The following is a 19,555-nucleotide window of genomic DNA, read 5'->3' as shown; positions in this document are numbered from 1 at the left end:
AAGAAAGAAGAAAATTTTACCGTTTGCAACAGTATGGATGGACCTAGAGACCACTATGCTAAGTGAAACAAGCCAGTCAGAGAAAGATAAATACCATATGATATCACTTATATGGAATCTACTGGACAAACTGAACTAACAAGGAAAATGGGGACAGAATCATAGATGGAGAGAGACCAGGATGACAGCTGGGGCGGGGGGTGGAGGGGAAATTGAGCAAAAACGAAAAAGGACTCATGGACATGGACAATAGTGTATGGATTGCTGTGGGGAGGCAGGTATAAGGGGACTCAATAGCAAAGGAAAAAATACAATAGAGATTAAAGTAAAAGAAAAAAAACAAAAATGAATCAATATCTGATACAGCTCTTTGGGTAAGAGTAGGAACAGATGGAAAAAATGCTTTGGAAATAGACACCACACGAGTGAAGCTACTTCATTTAAACCCAGGGCAAAGGCACATGGAGTGAAGCTCCACTCTGAAGCATTCTAGCGCACCCACTCAAAACATCACTGGAGCTATGCTCCAAATGAGCAGGCAGACCTGCCTTGTTAGAAGACGGTGCCCGATTGCCAAGCACACGTACCATCCTCTATGGGGATGTCATTGCAGAGGCAGCTTGAGTTAGAAAGCCAGGAAAGCTTGCTTACTGACTGAATAAATTAGGCAAGCAATGAAATTTGGGGCACTCTTTCACTTAAAGTTATTAGAACCAGGAACTTGAAACTGTGAAAAGCACAATTCCATTAGTTTATTCCCAGACAGCCTTAATTGTCCGTATACCATCGCCTAGGACACCCTATTTTAAATGCTTTGTAAACACAAGCAATATGTCCAGCACCACTGGTAAAACAGACTTTCAACCCATGTTACATCATGACTCAAACAGACTTTCAACCCACGTTACATCATGACTCTTCCAAAGTGGTACGAAGAAGGACAACTTCAATTGAGATTATTTTTAATCTAATATCTCAGAAGGGAATAACACTCCCTATGTCTCCAAAATAACACTATCACAGCAGAAAAGAAAGCTGTCAAAGCGCTGGCCCATTTTTGCTGTGGCTAATCCATCAGCACACCGGTAAACACAAGAGCATTAGCAATTCCGGTGGCAAAATAATATTCTAATTTCAACCGGCCAATTGCTCTGGCTAGAATCAATCCCATGAAAGTAAAGTGGCTTTCTATCAGAAAACCAAAAAGAAAGAACAAACGGAAGTACTAATGATTTATAATCTGTAGAGTTCTGTAAAAATACACAGCCACGTGCTATTTTTTTTTCAAACTATCACACCTTTTTCACTCAGGGAGACATGCTAGAAATAACTAAATCAGAAATACCTTCTACTGGGTTGAAAGTTCCAACCTCTTGTTGAAGATGGGCATTTTAAGATAGGTGTGGGAGGGGAGGGGAAAGGAGCACAGTTGTCGTCTGAAACAAAACCAACAGCCAGAGCAATGAGTGTCAAAGGGCACTGGGCTGGATGCACAGAGGAGAGGCACCTCAGGTGGGACCCGGGGGATCCATGGGGAGACCCATCAGGGGAGAAGGGCCTTTCTGTTTCCAGGAGGGGACAGCTGATGGACAGTAAGAGGCAGGAGCAGGTAGGGAGGGAGGGCCATGTCACACTAGGCTTACGGTTCTGTAAGGCTTTGTCTGTATCCTGAGAAAGGGGAAGAGGCCAGAGGTTTTCATGCAGGAGAAATGGCATAAAAAGATGTGTCTTTGAAAGGCTGTTTCCTGGCTGTGGAAGGGTGTATCCACCCGTTGTGTGGCTATTACAACAGTCCAGGTACGAGACGAGGGTGCCATGGAACCAGGCGTGGGGGAGCAAAAGAGAGAGCTAAGTGAGATCTTAGAGGTGAAGCCGACAGGACTCAGTAACGGATGAGATACTGTGAGCAAAGAGAAGGTGCACCTCAGTGTCCCCTAGGTGGCGGCTTGCACGAGAGGATGGAGATGGGGGAGTCATGGACACAGAAAACACCGCGCAGGTCGTGAGTCTGGCTTTGGGCATGTGGTCTCTGAGCTGCACAAGGCAATGTTACGGAGGCAGCTGGAATCTCAAGCCTGGGGAGCAGAGGGGAGCTCTATAATTCCTCTTCCTGCCTACGCAGGGATGTCCTTTATAACACTTCTTGAGTCTTTCTCTAAGATCTTCCCTCATTGTGAGCGTGATCTCGTTTCATGACAGCCTGTAGTGTGCAATGCCAGCAACAAAGCTAAACAGCCACAATTAGTCATTTTCCAGCTATAAATCAGGAATTGCCCCAACCCTTTGGTAATTGCTTCATTTAAGTTTTATTTCTTCCCTTTAAGAATGGGCAAAGAGGAATGTTATTTCTTAACAGCTCTATGAAAAAGACCCTTTCAATAGCTGGGCAGTGGTACCTTGGTTAGCATATTCTTGAGAATAATCTCTTTAGCAGGTATTCAGCGGATTACTCTCCAGAGTAGAATGTCTTCCCGGTCCATCTTTGCCACAGGCCTGTGTAAAGTGGCGGTGCCCACAGGGACTCTCGGTGTCTGAAGCATTTCTCCTGCCCGTCTCCACCTTCTCCAAAGAGCTGTATTTTCACCCCTGCATCTTGGTGAAGCTAATTCCTCCAAATACTGAGGAATATACCCTATTTCACCCTGGGGTTCCTAAAAGTCTATGACAGCAGAAACATTTCCCCCTTTTTGTCAACTACCGCATGCAGACTTCTCAGAGTCCCAACCTGTTCTCAGTCCCGCTGTCATGGCACCTGTTGTACCACTTCAAGAGGCAGTACTTCCCTTTCACCTTGATGTAGGGGACTGGTGTGAGCTGTTCCTAAAGCAGCTGACTGATCTCTACCTTCTCTCTCAAAGCAACCAGAACAAATTGAGCTCAAAGGCTTTGAAGTGAGAGACTTTTTTATCAGGGTATGAAGAGGATGCAAAATCTGCCTGGGTCTTAAATTTCGGTAATTGACTAAGAATGTTCTCGTCTTAGCCAAAATCTCAAAGGTGATTTTGGTTTGTTAAGCCCATTGTTCTGTTAATATAAACTGGGTACTGACAATTACACAAAAATGAACTCCAAGTCTCCCTTTTGAAGATGCTTCAGATATTTTGACACCAGCATTTCTCTGTTGACACCCAGAACTCTGGCTGCCTTAAGTACAGGGTGTGGACAAAAACCACAGAGGGCGAAGAGGGTCCAAACCTGTCTGTGCACTGCCAGGTGACCCCCCCCCAGAACTTTGTGGGTCCTGGTACAGTTTCCCAATGGCCTCTGACAAGATACAAAGGGTACAGTTTCTCGGTCTGGTAAAAATGACATCCACTGTCCCTCAGGGAAGAAAAACTAGTTGCCACTGAAGTCCCACACAGGAAGAAAAAAAGGCTCCTTTCTAACCGCTTTAAAGATACTTACTTTAAGAAGTTTATCCTGAGATCATAATGACATGAAAAAAAGGTCTCCAATAATTTACAAAGAAGGCTATTTATTTTCAACAATAGGAGTACCCACTGTTTATACCAGGACATTCCATTCCGGGTACAGGGGATAACGGAGAGAGAGATCTGACAAGAGACAGGGGCCTCCTTCAAGGTGCAAGGCACCTTAGACGTGGGGGCCATATGAGCATGACAAATAACGAGGAGCTAAGTAGCAACCCACAGTTAACTAATCTGATGTTTGAGCAGATAATTAAGAACACAGACCGCTGTGCATTCATAACCTTCATGAACCTTTAATGGCCCAATCTGTGGGCTGAAGAAAAAAAATTCTGGGGTCCTGAGATCTCCATCTTGTCTCCTTTGTCACAGCAATATTCCATCTGACAACATCTGACAAAGAATGCACTTGTCCAGGGCTGTAGTGCCAAGAGACAGAATACAGTCATTTCTTAAAAAACAAAAACCTCCTACAATTCTTACCGGTTCCCTGAACTAAATGCAGCCATGGCCTGCAAAGTTACTTAGTTTAAGCAAACACTATTTAAAATTGGGTAAAAAGTTGGAATAGAGGCCCTAAGGCTGAGCAAAACAAGTTCTGCGCCTCCTTGCCAGTCCCTCTGCCCGGAGCAGTTGGGAGGGCAGAGCCCAGCACGCTCCTACCCAGCAGGTACTCATCAAAGGCAACCTGGGAACAGCGAGTTAACTTCCAAAGCAAGGAACAAAGCCTTACGTTCAGAACTGTGCATTTTTGTTTGGCTTGGTTTCAGCTGTGTAATAGAAGCAGGTTTCAAAATAAGAACGAAGGTCCAGATTAGAGGAGCCTTAAGGAGTCACTGCCCACGAAGGGCCCCGTGAGCAGCCGTGGAATGCGGCCCTCCCTGGGACCCTTACGCTGTCACCCACAGTGCTTCCCAGCCCCAGACTGGTAGAGGGGAGGGCACAGAGCACGGCCTCTTTACCACTCACATGCCGTTCCTACTGCCGTTCTTACTGCCGTTCCTACTGCCTTCGGCCCAGAACGCCATGAGCTTATCCGATTTCAGACTGAGAACGAGTCAGCACATCCCGGGATCTACCCGAAAGCCTTGCAGGTTGCCGATAAGGCCGGCGCCACTACCTGGAGACAGGATCACAGCCACCCTGCCCTTCAAGAACTGAATACCCAGGCCCTGCTGGTCCAAGTTGCTGACTTTTTCCATGATGGGTAGACTCGAATGGGATGGGACTGTCATATCCGTTTGTCTGGTGGGAGGGCGTGGACGTGTGGGGCCAGAGATGTTAGTAGGGCCATGAGGTAAGATGTAGACAAGTGGCCCAGACAAGTCAACAGGGCACATGCTCCACCGAGAGAGACTCAGTGGTGAGTAAGAGCCCCAAGCCGATCATGAGTATTATGGGTTATCTAGTCAGTAGGTGGGAAGGACAGCACCCAGCTGTGAGGCGCAGACAACCCGAATGAAGAAGGTAGGCTTAGGAATGGTCGGGACTGGAATGTTTCAGGTTATGAGAAGGATGCTGGTGGCTAAGAGGATGCCAAAAGGCAGAGAGTGAGAGGGGTTTCGGGGAGGCTTTGCTACGAGTCCAGAGAGCGCCAAAGCCTGAGTCACAGTACCAGGTCTGCACAGAAGCAGTTCCTCCTAATTCATCCAGCGCCCCAGCTCTAGGCCAGCATTTTCCTCATCTGAGGTCTCTAAGAAAAAGGTATGAAGGCCCGCGTGTCCAAGTCGGCACCTCCCTGCCCCTTCGCCGTGGGTCTCCCACGAGCCGTCATCGGCAGCAGGAATCCTGGCACGCCCGGGGGTCTATGGAAACCCAGGCCGGGAGCCTCGTCCCTCCCGGGCTGGTGGCGAGGCTGTGTGTACGTTTCCAAGTCTCTCTCAGTAGTAACCAGTCATTTGGCAACTGTCACCGACTCTAGTCCATGAGAGGTTTGCTGTACGCTTCATACGCTGATCAGTGTTTTCCTATTTTTGATATGAAGACCAGTGAATGTGCTTTATGGCTGCTGTAGCAGTTCTGTAACTCTGAAAGGTTTGATTGAAATCATAATCTTAAAACACCAACATAATAATATGCATTCAAATTCTAAATTTTGAAAGGAAAAAAAGGCTGAAAATTAAAGCACAGTATTTAGATGATAATGCAAAGGCTTACATTTAACTGCAGAAACAAAAATAATATTTAAGCCTTTGAAATCTTTTCTGGCTTTTAATAGCATGACTTTACAAATCATAGCTATTATTTTAAAAACCAATTGTCCAAAATCCAAAGGGCTGAATTCTTAACAAAAATCATTCTCAGGCCTTCAGGGCCCGGGACCCCGCTCTCGCGGGTGCTGGCCACAGAAGCCTCGCTCTTCTCTGACGTCTGACCACACTGTCGCCGTTAGCGGGTTTCCAGGCCAGTGGCTCCGGCCTGGCTTCAGAGGAATGTAACAGAGAGAAAGGGCCTTGCTGGCAACCAGCAGGAGGGAAAGGAACTGTAAATACCCTCCACTGCAGAACAGTTGCTGGAGGTGTGTGTGCACGTTGGGGACACTTGAGACACAGACATTCGGGCCATGTACCCAAAGGACAGACCGGCCCACTGGTGTTGATAAGTGGAGCTGGGGGTTTGCAAGCAAAGGGACGTGGCTCAAACTGTCACAAAACACCTGGCCACTTCAACGTCAGAGCAGCTGGGGAGCTACTGACGGGACACGTGCTGCTGAGACTCCATGGCATTTCTTCACCCTGTGAAAGAGCGGTTACGATTCAAAAATAAAACCTCCGCTCTCCTAATTTACCAAAAGCAAGAATACTTTAAAACTAATTTCAGCTACCCTAGTTTTTGGTATGACGTAAAATATTAAAATGCAGGTCTCTCCAGGCTTGTGGCTGGGATATTCAGGGTAGAGAGAGCACTTTCTGAGTCGACTCGTGGCTTTGAAGACTCAGTAGCCTGAGAGTTTTCCTCCTGCGGTGTTGGGTTAGTCCGCTGGGGAGTCTTCTGGGGGCAGCGTGAGGACGACAGACTCTGCCTGTGCCCGCGTGTGCCCGCGTGTGCCCGCACGTGCCCGCGTGTGTGTGGGTGAAAGCGCCCGCTTCCGTTTCTCCCCCGGCACCACTCCGAGTCCCTGCCGTCACAGCCACGCCCCAGTCTCCAGTGTGAGAGCAAAGTACCGACAGCCGCCAGAGCGGGCCTGCAGATGTGCGTCACCTGCCATCCCCGACCCAGGCTTTCAGTTAAGACCAACCACTATGTGTCTCACTGACGTGATATTCAAGACTATTTCATTAACTAGAAATGTTTTAAAACCGAACACAGCAATTCGTTTTCTGAGTAAACAGTCTATCAGTGTAGGGGTGCGGGGGGGGGGGTGTCCTGAACAGATGTAAGTTGTTAATTTCAAATACTGGATATTATCACTCAGCTAGTCTAGTACCTGAATAATACATTCCACCACATTCTGTTGCAAATTCTCTTATAGTCAAAATGAGGGATTCCTTTACTCAAAAGGTGAAATAGAAAAGACCATTCATCCGTGTAATCCTTAACTTACTCAGTGCGGAGCGTGGGTCTTACCCTTGCGCTGCCACCCTCAGGAGGAACCGGAGACCGGCGCCCCCACCCTCACACCTGTGTGCTTCCCCTCCACGGCCTTCCACCCAACCTGATCGTCCATCCAATTTGGGAAAGCTCCCTGCCCGCACTCCCTCCCGTTTGCCAAGAGCGGCCTCTTTCTAATCGCACGCGAGCTCGCTCACGCGCTATCTGCGTCGCTGACTTGCCTTCCTCCGCTTCTGTCACGGGCTCCAGCCCCTTTAGGATTCTGACTTCAGAAAGAAGTCATTATAACAAACTGTGAACACTTTTTCCTCTCTCCAAAAGAGAAACTGACAATTAGAAAAAGGAATTTTTAAACTGTCAACCCAACTTTACCTGACAGCTATCAATGGGGGAAAAACAAAAACAAAAGCAAAAACACGAGTTTGCTGCAATGAGCTAGCTGTTAAAGCAAAAAGCATGTGGAAAATCAGATTTCTGAACCCACAGCATTCAAACATGTACTGTACATGTTTTCTCACATTCAAGCTTCAGCTTAAAAAAAAAAAAGGCACAACAGGTTATGTGTATTGCAAAGTACAAAGGATGGAAGATTTAAAATGGAAACAAAACTTTTCTTTCTTTTTTAGAAAGAATACTGTAGACATGAAAGACAAAATTCAGAGCCAACCAGGGTGGGGCTGCAAAGATGAGCCTTTGCCAAGCGCTTTGTAATATTTCCACAGAAATGCAGACATCTTTCCTTTTCTTATTTTTAACGGAGGAGGAGGAGCTGTACTCCGAGGAAGTGATCCGGATGCTGCCGGCGGAGGCGCAGGTCGGGTCTCCTCGTGCCAGTTAGCTAACATTGATTTTCTGCCCCAGTGGAAGAGATTTTACTCTGATGCATGCCATTTAAATTCATTTTACACAGCTGCTTAATGTGGCTTGGCAAGGCACAGCCACACTAGCTTTGTGGGTCTAGATAGGGCTCCTGAGGTGGGAAAGGACAGATCCTATGGATTAGCAGCTGATGACAAATGCTTTTCTCTCCCCACTGCTATCTTCCCACTGCTTCATGCGGTGACCTTGAAGGTACCACAGGAAGGAAAAAAGAGGAAAAACAATTTCCCCAAAATGAGTATGTTCACCTAATTCTCTATTTGTTACTGCACTTTCAGGATTATGTTTACAGAATTTTCTGTTTTGTTGGTCCACATTTAGAACCATGTTTACAGGGTTAGAACTCTTAATTGCAAAATTATCGCTTGCTCTTGCCATCTAAATAGATGTATACTGAATATAAAACTATCAGAAAGCTCTCTGTATCATGCATTTGTAGCTAGTGATGCACAGTTCCATAAGTTTAGTCTTTAAAAAAAAAAAAGGCAAGTTGATTGTTCCCTATTTTAACCAAGAATGTGGTATGTTTCTAAAGAAACTAACTACTGAACATAATTCTCTGTAGGATAATCTTACCATTACTATACAAAAATGACATCAATCATAATATTTTTGCTTAGTAACTCACTTAATAATACTATACTTTAAGAGCAGCCACTAACCTAAAATGGTGACAGCTGATATTATACAATTTTGTAGTGGGAAAGGAGAGAGACACTTTTTGTTGCTGTATGTAATTCCTGTGTTGTAATTGATAATAAATAACATGGCAACATCGTGTTTAGAAAAAAAAATTCTGTGTTGAATTATTTGGTTGTATTTTCCTGGTGACTTCAATATTCTACGCCTCCTTGGGAGAGGGAAATAACAGAGATCTTTGGCACAGACGTCTGTTTAGTGACGCTATAATGAAACCCCTCCCGGGTCCTATTAATAACCTAAGTCATGTCTCCAGCAGTGAGTCTCTGGCCAAATGAGGTCACTGCACTCTGAATTCAGGGGTGGGCAGGAGCAGGTCACTGCAGTGGGAGGGATGATGGCAGCACAGTCGTGATAACACGATACGAGCACCTAGACAACACACAACACCAGTGGGGGGAGTGAGGGTGACTTCACGCAGACCCAGGCTGGGGTCCTCTCGGGTGGAAGGGGGGAGCCGAGCCGGAAGCCATGCAGACAGGCCTGGGGGCGCATGCAGGCTGCTACCAAACCGCCGTGCCATGGGTGAGAACAACACGGGACAAAACAAACGACCACCCAAAACAAACAGAAAGAAAGAAACAAACAAACAAAAAACACACCCCCCTCTGAGATGGAGTTCCTTTTGGGTCTTTCACTTTCTTGTTCTGGGTGTTACTTTGCAGCTAGATGGCATGTTCATTAACAGTTTAAAAAAAGGCCCAGGTCCCCAGCGAGTCAGGGCTGTTGCTACCTACCCGTACTGGTCAGGCTGGTGCATCATGGGAGCCTGAGAGTTGCCATAGTTGGGGTGCTGGGAAGAAAACATGGGGCGTCCGCCAGCCCCAGACTGGCTGGGATAAGCAGGCGACCTAATGTATGGTGGCCTAAAGCAGAACAGAAGAACAGCTTCTTTGGATTTGTTCCGTAGACAAGTACGAATACCCCTGTCCATTGTTATTTCCACACGCAGGCGTGGAGGGCAGCGGAAAGTGGCGGAATACTCCGTACCATGCAGCTGGGGCAGTGGAACGGGGTGCACTACTTAAAAAAGGGGGGCAGGTGGGATGGGGCAAAGGAGAGGCCGAGTAAGATCCTTAGTTCTAGTCTCAGTTCACAGTTCTGAGGGACAGTCTGATTTTGGTCAAAGCCAAAAAACGCAGTCCCCTAATTTAAACTCTTGGAGAGCTTGCTTTGAAATCGTCTCCTGATTACAAATGGAAAATGAAAATGCAGGGATTGATATCGACCCATTACTTTATGTAAAATGATATGTAAACTGATTCAGAAAGGGAGCATAGCAAGGTTTTTTAATCAGCATCTCTATGGTCATCTTCTTCCCAGATCACTAGCCAAGGCTTCACATCAAATTTAATCAAGTACTTTCTATTTAAATAGAAACTAATATGTGCTTTATGAGTTGCAACAACAGACAATTCATTTAAACCTAAATTAGAACTTCAACTGGACCAGCCGAACCAGTCCTCACAGACAGGTTCATTAACACAGTCCCTAAAGTCTGCACAGGTTCAGTTTAGAGGTGTCTGCAAGGGCTTCAGAAGATCCTAATTGTAATGTGGATGACAGTCAGGGTTGGCGGGGAGAGAGAGAGATTGGGGGGGAGAAAGAGAGAGATGGGGGGAGAAAGAGAGAAATGGGGGGAGGGAGAAAATGGGGGGAAGAGAATGAATGATTTTCATTTTGATTCCTCAGGGGAAATTTTTTATTATTTGGAGGAAACAGTGAGACTGGAATGGTCCCTAACATTCCCAAAATAGCAGCTTCACAGGAAAAGTAACAAAGGGATACATTTAAACACACACACACACGCTTTTATTTCTGTTCAAAAAAAAAAAATCAGAATCTTCTACCCTTTCTTCAAGATACTCACACATATCTTTCAATTTGCTTTGCTTCAGAATGAATTTTAACATATGTTAAACATGAAACATATTTACATGTGGTTCTCTGAAAACATTCACTTTGGTCTCATAATTTTAAAATTCAGTATGTTATTCTTATACAGGTCAAATATTTACGAATTAATTTTAAAATCAGGATTAAAAACAAGTAATTGAAGATAAAGCCTTTCCTGATCAACTTAAACTTTCTGAAATGTTATCTTTGCTTTAGTAAGCACATTTTGGTTTGGACAGATAGGGAAATATGCCCAGAAAGAGAAAACGTAAGAAGTCTATAAATCTCACACATACACATTTAGACAAACACACACAATACACATATGTGCATATACACAGTTCCTATTTTATAAAAATTTTATGGTAGGGTAATAAACACGAGAGGCTTTTTTCAATGCTTAAGATTTTAAGTAGTTTATAGGCTCTAGACTTTCCTGCCCAAACCTTGCTGTTTTAAGGGAGCCACACAGATACTGCTTTTGCCCCTGGTTCTGAGGTGACGGTTCAACACTATTCGCAGCCATTCCCAGTGACTCGCTCCCGACTCAGGCTCCTAATCAGTGCCTCAGAGAACTGGTCTGTCATTCACTTTTCTGAGCTCTAGGCCGAGCACACGACCCTCTACCGCCCCCCTTGACCCCCGGGACTGTGCCTGTGCTCGCACGCGCCCGCGCGCCCGCAAGCCCACGCGCAGACCGCCCGCCCGACGGCGTACCTGCTCTGCGCTGAGTTCGCAGCGGCCTGCATCACTGCAGCAGCTGCCTCCTGTGCCTTACGGTTCACGGTCGGCATTGGCGGCCCCATTCCGGGCCCGCCCTGCTGGGACAGGCCAGGAGAGCTGGGGGTCATGCTGCTCATATTTCCAGGAAACGGTCTGTTCTGCATCCCAGCCGATGGCATTCGTCCCAGGGGCATAGCACCACATGGCTGGCCTGGCCCTGGTCCATGCATCTGGTTGTTGGCATTGATGCCCACGCCAGGCCCTGGGCCACTGTAGCTTGCACTGGGCACCCCGCTATACGTTGGGGGTCTGGAGTAGTTACCTAAATAAAAAGCAAACACAAATTAAGGCCTTTTACTTATTACCTGGAGTTGTGAAAACATTCACTGGAAATACTTTTTGTCCAACAATGTGATCAACACGGAATAATAGTCATTATCCTTATTAACCCTCCCCCGTTGGTGCTGGTGAGGCCGACAGTCCAAACATGCGCTTTCTGCACATTCCAAAGGCAGAGAGCCACACAGGACAGTGTGGCTGGAGCGGGGGGTGGGGGGGTGGTGGTGGTTGGGGGAGGGATCCGGGCTAATCACGAATACATCTACCAACAGGCAAGGGGCGCTAGCACTGGGTGCTGCTTCCATATACAACACCTCCCGCTCTTACACCTCACCCCAAATCCTCACTCCCGTCTCCACTGATGGCACGATGCCGCACGACTGCAGGACAGTGATGACGGGGGGTTCGGAGAGACGCGCAGGACAAAATGCACAGAGGGTCAAGCCGCCCGCAAAGCCTCGTAGGAGGAGCCCCGTGGAAACCTGACATTACAGCAGCACAGCCCGCTCTCCTCTGGTGTTAGGGACACTTTCTTTTTGGCTTGAGCACCAGATAGAGTGGCTGGTTTGTGTTCGGTGCCATGTCCTATGAAACAGTTTCGAGCACTGGCATGGCGGCAGCTGGGAGGCAGGCTGGACCTGGGAGGAGGAGCTGCAACCACACGCCCACCCACTGCCACCCTGCGCACATGGGGGCACGCGTGCGTGGAGTGGAACCGCTGCGGCCACGACTGGGACTGTTTCAACAGTTCGCCGCCTTCTCTCCTGCCACACCTTTCACTGGGATCAAGTGTGCATACACTAAATTCAAGCAAATGAAAAGCACACCTAATGCCACTCCAGTCCCATGCTGCGAACGAGACACTGTGGTAAGTGCTCTGTGCCAACGGTTTCCTTCATCTCTCTGATAACCATATGAAACACAGATACGGCCATGATTCCACTTACAAATGAAGAAAACCAACAATCAGTAGCTTCAGATTCAAGTTTAAGCAAATTGACTCTGAATCCATGCAAGTAACCAATGAAATATGCTGCCTTCCAAAAAATGATGGTTGAAATAAAACACATGTAGAAAGACAAGTGTTTGTAGAATACGGACTAGCGTTTCTCAATCATTCCTCAGCACTTTTGGGAATAATGTACTCATTCATACAACATAACTGTTCTAGGCACAGGGGTTCACTCTAGGCATAGAGTTAAATACAATTCAATTCCTGCCCTCAACCACCTCATGATCTAAGTATCGGATTGGCCAAAGACCCCACGTAGTTTTTTTCCATAAAATAAAAGACACATTTTTCACTTTCACAAATAACTTGATTAACGTGGTATATGTTGAGTATGTCGACTATCTCCAGCTACTGCCTTCTAGTGGGCGGAGGTCAGGGGTGCTGCTAAACATCTTCCAATAGGTAATATAGCCCCACAGCAAAGAATTACTTGGCCAAAATGTCAATAGTACCAAGAAACTTCGCAAACTACTTCTGACACATTTGACCAATCACAGCACCTTCTTCATACACTGTACAAATCTTTTTTTGTGTTTCAGTTGCATTTTTTACCTTATTTGAAATAATATAGCCTGATATGCAGAAGATGTTACACATTTTCTTCCATCTTCAACATTAAAATTGCTGTACAAATTCACGAATTTTAATTTTTTTTAATGCAGATGATATGACAGCTGTCACAATACAATATAACAAAATCGTTTAGAATGAAGTTAAAGACAACTAAGCACTATTAGAGCCACTGCACGTTAAAAATGTAATGGACTTTTTGGCCAACCCAATATGTGCACGTGTGTATGCACGTGTGTGGCATGAGGCGGAACAGCAGGGGTAAGGCAAGAAAAAAGACAAATGCAAAACAAAGAGAGTGCTCTGTGACAAGCAAAGGGACTAAGAGGAGGTCTGCTCGTGTGGGGCGCAGGGTCTCCCCAGGCGGCAGAGCTGGGGCGTTTCTCTGAATGAGGCGCTGCTGGGCTGCGCGCTCAGGGGTCTGCAGGGCGCAGGCGCCGGGATCCGCATGGGCTGCCACTGAGTGAAGGTTCCTGCGTTCACTGACTGCAGGGCTCAGGTAAGGTGTTTTAATTCTGTCTCATTTCCTTTTCTGTAAAACAAAGGTGATGCTCTCTCAGGTGGGCTCCCTGGGAGTTGCTGGGGTTAAGTGATAGAACACAAGGTAGGGGTTTCACTGCTGGGCGGCCAGGAAGGCAGAGAAGGGGCGCGCCCTGACAGAAGAGGCCCGGGGGCAGAGCAGCCAGATGACGCCCTGGAGAGGCGGTGGGGCCCGTGCAGGGGCGCATTCTGCCTGGGGCTCCTCTGGGGGTGAGGGGCTTCCCCCGAGTTTCCAGCAGAGACTGGATTTGATTAGTGACAGCAAGAAGAGCAGGTATTTGATATTAACTATGTGCTAAGCTGGGTCCCAAGTTCTTTGTATTAACTCATTTAATCCCTACGTGAGGCATAAGGCGTCCCCTATTATTACAATCCTCATTCTAGAGCTGAGGAGCCCGTGGCCACGCAGCCGGTGGTGGAGGGTCCTGGCGCGCAGCCCGGCAGCCTGCAAGTGCAGGTCAGGGTCCGAGCGCAGGTCAGGGTCCGAGCGCAGGTCAGGGTCCGAGCACGTGGCACAGCGCGGCCTGCCCAGGTGCTGAAGGAGGGAGTGTGCTGCTATCACAATAAGTTCACAATCATGGAGCCAGGTGTTCTTAGGTCCACACATAGGAAGCTGCATCCCCAACAAAGCTGCAAGAAAGTACAGCCTTTTCAACATTGATTGGCTGCCTACTCTTTATCAGGTACATTGCGTGTACTTTCTTATTTGGTTGTCTGTGAAGCGTTATTATTCATTGCAGATGGTGCGAAGGTGAAAGTCGCTGTCCACACAGACCATCGGCCAGCACACTTTCTGTAAAGGGCTTTGTGGTCTAAACGGTCTCTGTCCAAACTTAGCTGCCACTGCCATTCCAATGTGGCTAGAGGTGATGTATACGCAAATGGGACTGCCTGTGTTCCAATAAAACTTTATCTACAAACACAGGCGGCGGGCCAAAGAGGGCCAAAATCTGCTGACCCTTGCTTAGACCAATCTTGGGACAAGCTATAAAAATGCTCCACCAGCACAGAAAGTGACTTTTTAGAGCCAGCCACTTCTCGGGCCCTGGACATCCTCTGGAAGGCTACAGGAAGGAACAGCAGAGGGAGGCACCAGCAATGTGAGCGATCGGAAAATAAAAGAGAATGGAAAGGCAGAACAGGACGAGTTGAGCCTAAATTACCCCCAGAGCCACTGAGGTGCACGTGAGTCAGTCGTTTACGGCCAGCTCCTCAAATTTAACTGAGTTTCATGAAGAAAGCCTACTCTGCCCTTGCAGAAATAATCAAACTTATACTGTTTCAAGTAAAAGGTAAAAAAAAAAAAAAAAAAAAAAATCAGTTTATAAATTCCAACATTCTTTGTAAAAAGCTCTTAAGTTGCTTCTGCATCTCCCATTCCATGGGACCACCCATAAGGTCTGTTTTCCTGTCACACCATCTCGGTGAAAGGGCACCTGCTGCCTGTCCCCACAGGGAGGGGCACAGAACAGGGGCAGGCCGCTGCGCCCCGCCACGCCGGCAGTCAGAACCCTTCCCCGTGAGCACACTGAGGGCTTCTCCCCGCCTGACCTCACATGCCTGACTTCCACGTTATCCAACGACGCCAGTGAAATCTAGTGCTCCTTTCAGGCTCTCGATTTTATTAAAAATAAATAAACTCATGCACATTTTGAATGCAAATGAAATTAATTCACACACTCATGCTATCACTCAGGGTAGCCAGTTTCCACCCTCCCCCAGTGCTCATTTGGTTGGCTCATTTGGTAAGAAACTTTACTCAGTGAAAATATATGTACTCTTTGCTTTTGAAGAAATGAAAGAACACTTTACTTGTTTTAGAAAACAGGTATTCAGACGTGGTCACTGCGGACGAGGCCCACAGTGTGGTTCCACCGGAGAGGGAGGCGCCTGACTCTGGGGCGCTCTGCTCACCGCTGGAGTAGAACTCCGCTCCCAGCCAGGGCTGAGAAGGGCCGTCACCCTGCGGGCTGGCACCTTTGGTGTAACAGTCAGGGGCTGTATTTTAGCGAACACAGAAAAGAAATGACTGAGATGCTCAGTCTCCTTGAAACGTTAAAGGCTTTCCTCATTAAACTCACGTGCCCAGACAAAGATGGTTTCTAAGGCTCGGAATGGCTCACAAGGCAGCAGGGACTAAAGCACGGGCACCAGAGTCCAGGTGTGAGGGTTGGTTCTGACACTTCCTAGTGGCCTAAGCCGGGACAAGTTTTTGAGCCTTTCTGAACATCAGTCTGGCCGTCTGTAAAGTAACGATAATAGTGGGAAAGAGTAGAAACTGACCAGTACAGTTACCCAATGAATGATAGGTGCTGTCACCATCCTCAACAAGTGTATTATCAATAACGACTAATGTGATCTTTTCCCCATCATCTTTTAAAAATACGTGAGAAGTGAAAAATGATTCATGCCCCCTACTCTTTGCCTACTTGATAACATATCTTTCTCCCCCAAATAAACAAAAACCAAATATGTGAGCCAAGCAAAACATGAGAGAAAAAGCCAGGGCTGAGGAGTGCAATCTTATTTCCATGTTTCTCTAATAGATTAGTAATTTGTTGGCACTAGCTTTGACAGAAAACAGATGGAGCCAGCATTAAGCACAATGCAGGCAGCAGATGCTGGGCCAGCCCACCTCAGCTGGACGGGCCTTGCAGCCAAGTCCCAGAGCCCACAGTTTTCAAGTGGGTTCATCTTGGCACATCGGCTTCAGAAAACTGGTCACCAAATGGGTTCAGATTTCAACCCACCAGGAGTTAGATTCAAGCATCAGAGAAAGTGGGAACTAGACTCTATTCAAGTCACCATCATTATTTCAGGAGGATCACAAATAAGTCTATACCTGACTCTAGAATATTTAAATTTGCTAGTTATTCTACAGTCAATATTCCAAGCTTTCACTGAACTATTAAATGTTTCTATTCACATAGGAAATTTTGCTTCTCAGTTTTAATCATTCAGCAATAGCTTGTGAACCTTAAAGGTTCTGTATTATCCCCCTTTGCCGTGGAGGATAAAAATGATGTTCAAACCATACAATAGATACTTTACCCTGAGTGGGAAAGAATAAATGGATAATTAGCTACATATCACAAATAAATTTGTGAATTAGAGCTAAATACGCATTTATCGTGTTGTTTAGCTGAAGACGTTCACTACATTTTTTACAGCTATCTACTACACAGTATTACTTTAAATCAGGTTTATTGAGTTAGAATTTACGTACCATAACAATCACATGAAACCCTATAACCACCACCATAGGCAAGACATGCGATATTTCTATCATGACAAAAAGCTGCTATTTTGTGGTCAGTCTCGTTCTCACCCCTGGCAACCACTGATCTGTTCCCACAGTTCTGCCTTCTCCACAACGTCATATAAATAGAGTTGTACGTTTGTGGGCTTTGTGTCTGGCTGCTTTCACTTAGAATCATGCTTTTGAAATTCATCCATATTGTTGCACATCAGTAGTTTGTTCCCTTTTGTTGCTGAGTAGTATCCCATTCTGTGGACACTTGGGTTGTTTCCAGTTTCTGGCAATTATGAATAAAGCTGCTAACATTTGCACACAGGTCTTTGTGTGGACATGTTTCATTTCTTTTGAAAAAATCCTGGAAGTGATAGTGCTGGGCTGTATGGTAAGCTCATGTTTTACTTCATAAGAAACCCCACCAAAAAAATGTATGAGCGTTCTAATTGCTCTATGTCTTTGATATTGCCAATTAAAAAAAAAAAAGCCATTCCAATAATTTTGTAGTGACTATCATTGTGGCTTTAATTTTCATTTTCTCAAAATTGAACAATTTTGAGCATTTTTCACAAGTTACCATGTTTAAATAAGATCCTTCCTGTGTAAAAACAAAAGTTGTATTTCAAAAACCTTCTCCTAACTCCACCTCTCTCCCCAGGCTGATCAACCACACAGCGCTGCTTGAGGCGTGGCTTTAGGAGGGAAAGTGACTGAGTCGTCAAGAAGACCACAAACGCAGGTTCAAGATGAAAGCTGATTCGCCCCAAGTAAGGGTATTAAATCACACTACTTGTGGAAATAATTTGTTTTTTGAACTGATATATAAGGAACCACATTTTTCCTAGGTCAACATGCATCCATTTTTAAAAAAGTCTTGTAAAAGAGGAGGAAAGGCCTATTACCTTACAGTTTGACTTCAGCATTTCACCTTTGGTAGTTTTTTTTTCTATATATGTCATAAAAGTCAACTCCTTTAACAATTTAATTTAGAGTAACACAAGCTCAATGCAGAAAATACAGAGGCACAGAGAGAAATAGGAGGGGAAAAAAAAAAAAAAAGAAGCTCCTCCGTTTCACTTCCCAAAGATGATTCTTAAGCATTTAGTCAACCCAGTCCCCGCTGAGCACCCACGCAGGGCAGAGAAGGTGGGCCAGGGTCCCTGGGCTACCCCGCGTCTTCACTGGTTTAGGAAATAGTTCTCAAGGGCCTCGTTCGTGCCAGCTCTGTGCGAATGGCTGCAGACTCACTAGTGAACAAAGGCAAGGAGCTTACATTCTGGGGAGCACCAGACAGGCAGAGAAGTAGCTCGAGACAGTGTCACGCGGTGCTGAGCACTAGGAAGAGAAATGAAGCAGGGAGAGCTTATTCACAGTGGGAGGGAAGGCGTCCCTGAGAAGGTGACAAGCTGCGTGCACGTGGGCTGCCTCTCCGGCGGCAGGGGCAGACACAGAAGAGGGCGCAGGGCCCCTAGGCACAGGCGTATAACCTTCCGCTGTATATGTGACCTTCAGAAAGCCACATGTCACTCCAAAGGTCAGTTTCCCTATCTGTAAAAAGGGCAAAATATAAGATGATCGATCTCGTGTGGTCGCTGTGGGGAAAATGGGTAGAACGCCATGGAATAGACACAAACTATTCCAATATTAATAACTTTTTAATCAGTGAAATTGTCTTTTTAGTATATATTGTGTCATATCAAATTTTACTTTCATGATGCAGATATTCCAATTTATTTCTCAGCGTGAGAAAAGGCACTGACGTCACAAATGTGAAAAGGTATTATCTAACTCAACTGCTGCCTTTCCTACAAAACCGCAGGATCGCTACGGGAAGAATGAGGGCGTCTCAGAGTCGCACGGTCACACCCTCCCTGGGCTCTGAGGGGGGCGCGGGGCGGGGGCGGGGGTGCCCGCGCTCCCCGCAGAGACGGCGCGGGAACGGCGCCCCCTGGAGGGAGAGCTCCGACCTGCCTCGCCGGAGGGCTGGGCCCCTGCCGACAGGACACCCGGTGCCACTCTCACAGTTAGAAAGCTCTTGTTCCACAGGCCATTTCTTTACCAACGGCCATGGGAAAGGATGGCAGAGGCGCGAGTCCCAGGTGAAGGCACCCTGCTACGATGTCAGGGAGAGCGGCACGTCCCAGTCCCGTGCTCCTCCCCGGCCGCCCGGGGCTGCTGGACCGAGGCCTGGGGCGGAGGTGAAAGGCCCCCGAGGCCGATGCGCTCAGTTGTTCGGCGCGGGCGGCGGGTGCGGGCGCGGGCGCTCCCGAGTGCTGCTGGTTTCAATGAGCAGTATTAATTATTCACAATAATCAGCTTCATACTAGTCAAAATTAAAAGTTGCTTTATGTTTTTACTTTCCCTTTCTTTAAAAAATGTTAAGTTGACTTATACTTCAAATTTTCATTTCTTTCCTTATTCCCTTGGTTTTGATAAAATCATGACAATTATTAGTCTGTTAAGAAAAACTCATGCTTAAAAGAAGGCTGCATTAACTGGCTTTTGCTACAAAATGACCTACTTCAATTTGTTTTCTCTCATATTAGTAAGATATTTAGAATATTTCTTTAACACCAAAGCTGTATAGAATATGGAATTAATACTTTTGCCTGGCACTGTCAACTTAACCGTAAAATAAGGTTGAGATACTAGAAAGCTGTGAGC

At 46.4% G+C, this 19,555-nt stretch overlaps 1 protein-coding gene across 4 annotated transcripts in view; it reads right to left on the bottom strand.

The window, feature by feature from the left end:
* ARID1B (AT-rich interaction domain 1B) overlaps positions 1-19,555 on the bottom strand; it is a 399,594-nt gene that overhangs the window by 47,254 nt on the left and 332,785 nt on the right. For all 4 annotated transcript variants that reach the window (XM_054570149.1, XM_054570150.1, XM_054570152.1 and 1 more), the window contains exon 9: positions 11,172-11,499. In XM_054570149.1, the coding sequence (XP_054426124.1) occupies positions 11,172-11,499 (328 nt within the window). The remainder of the gene's footprint in view (positions 1-11,171; positions 11,500-19,555) is intronic.

This window comes from Pteronotus mesoamericanus, unplaced genomic scaffold (assembly GCF_021234165.1).
Source record: "Pteronotus mesoamericanus isolate MK-2021 breed Mesoamerican mustached bat unplaced genomic scaffold, CSHL_Meso_final contig_20, whole genome shotgun sequence".
Lineage (NCBI taxonomy): Eukaryota > Metazoa > Chordata > Mammalia > Chiroptera > Mormoopidae > Pteronotus > Pteronotus mesoamericanus.
Note: the sequence above shows the minus strand (reverse complement) of the source record. Positions and strands in the feature narration are given on the sequence as shown.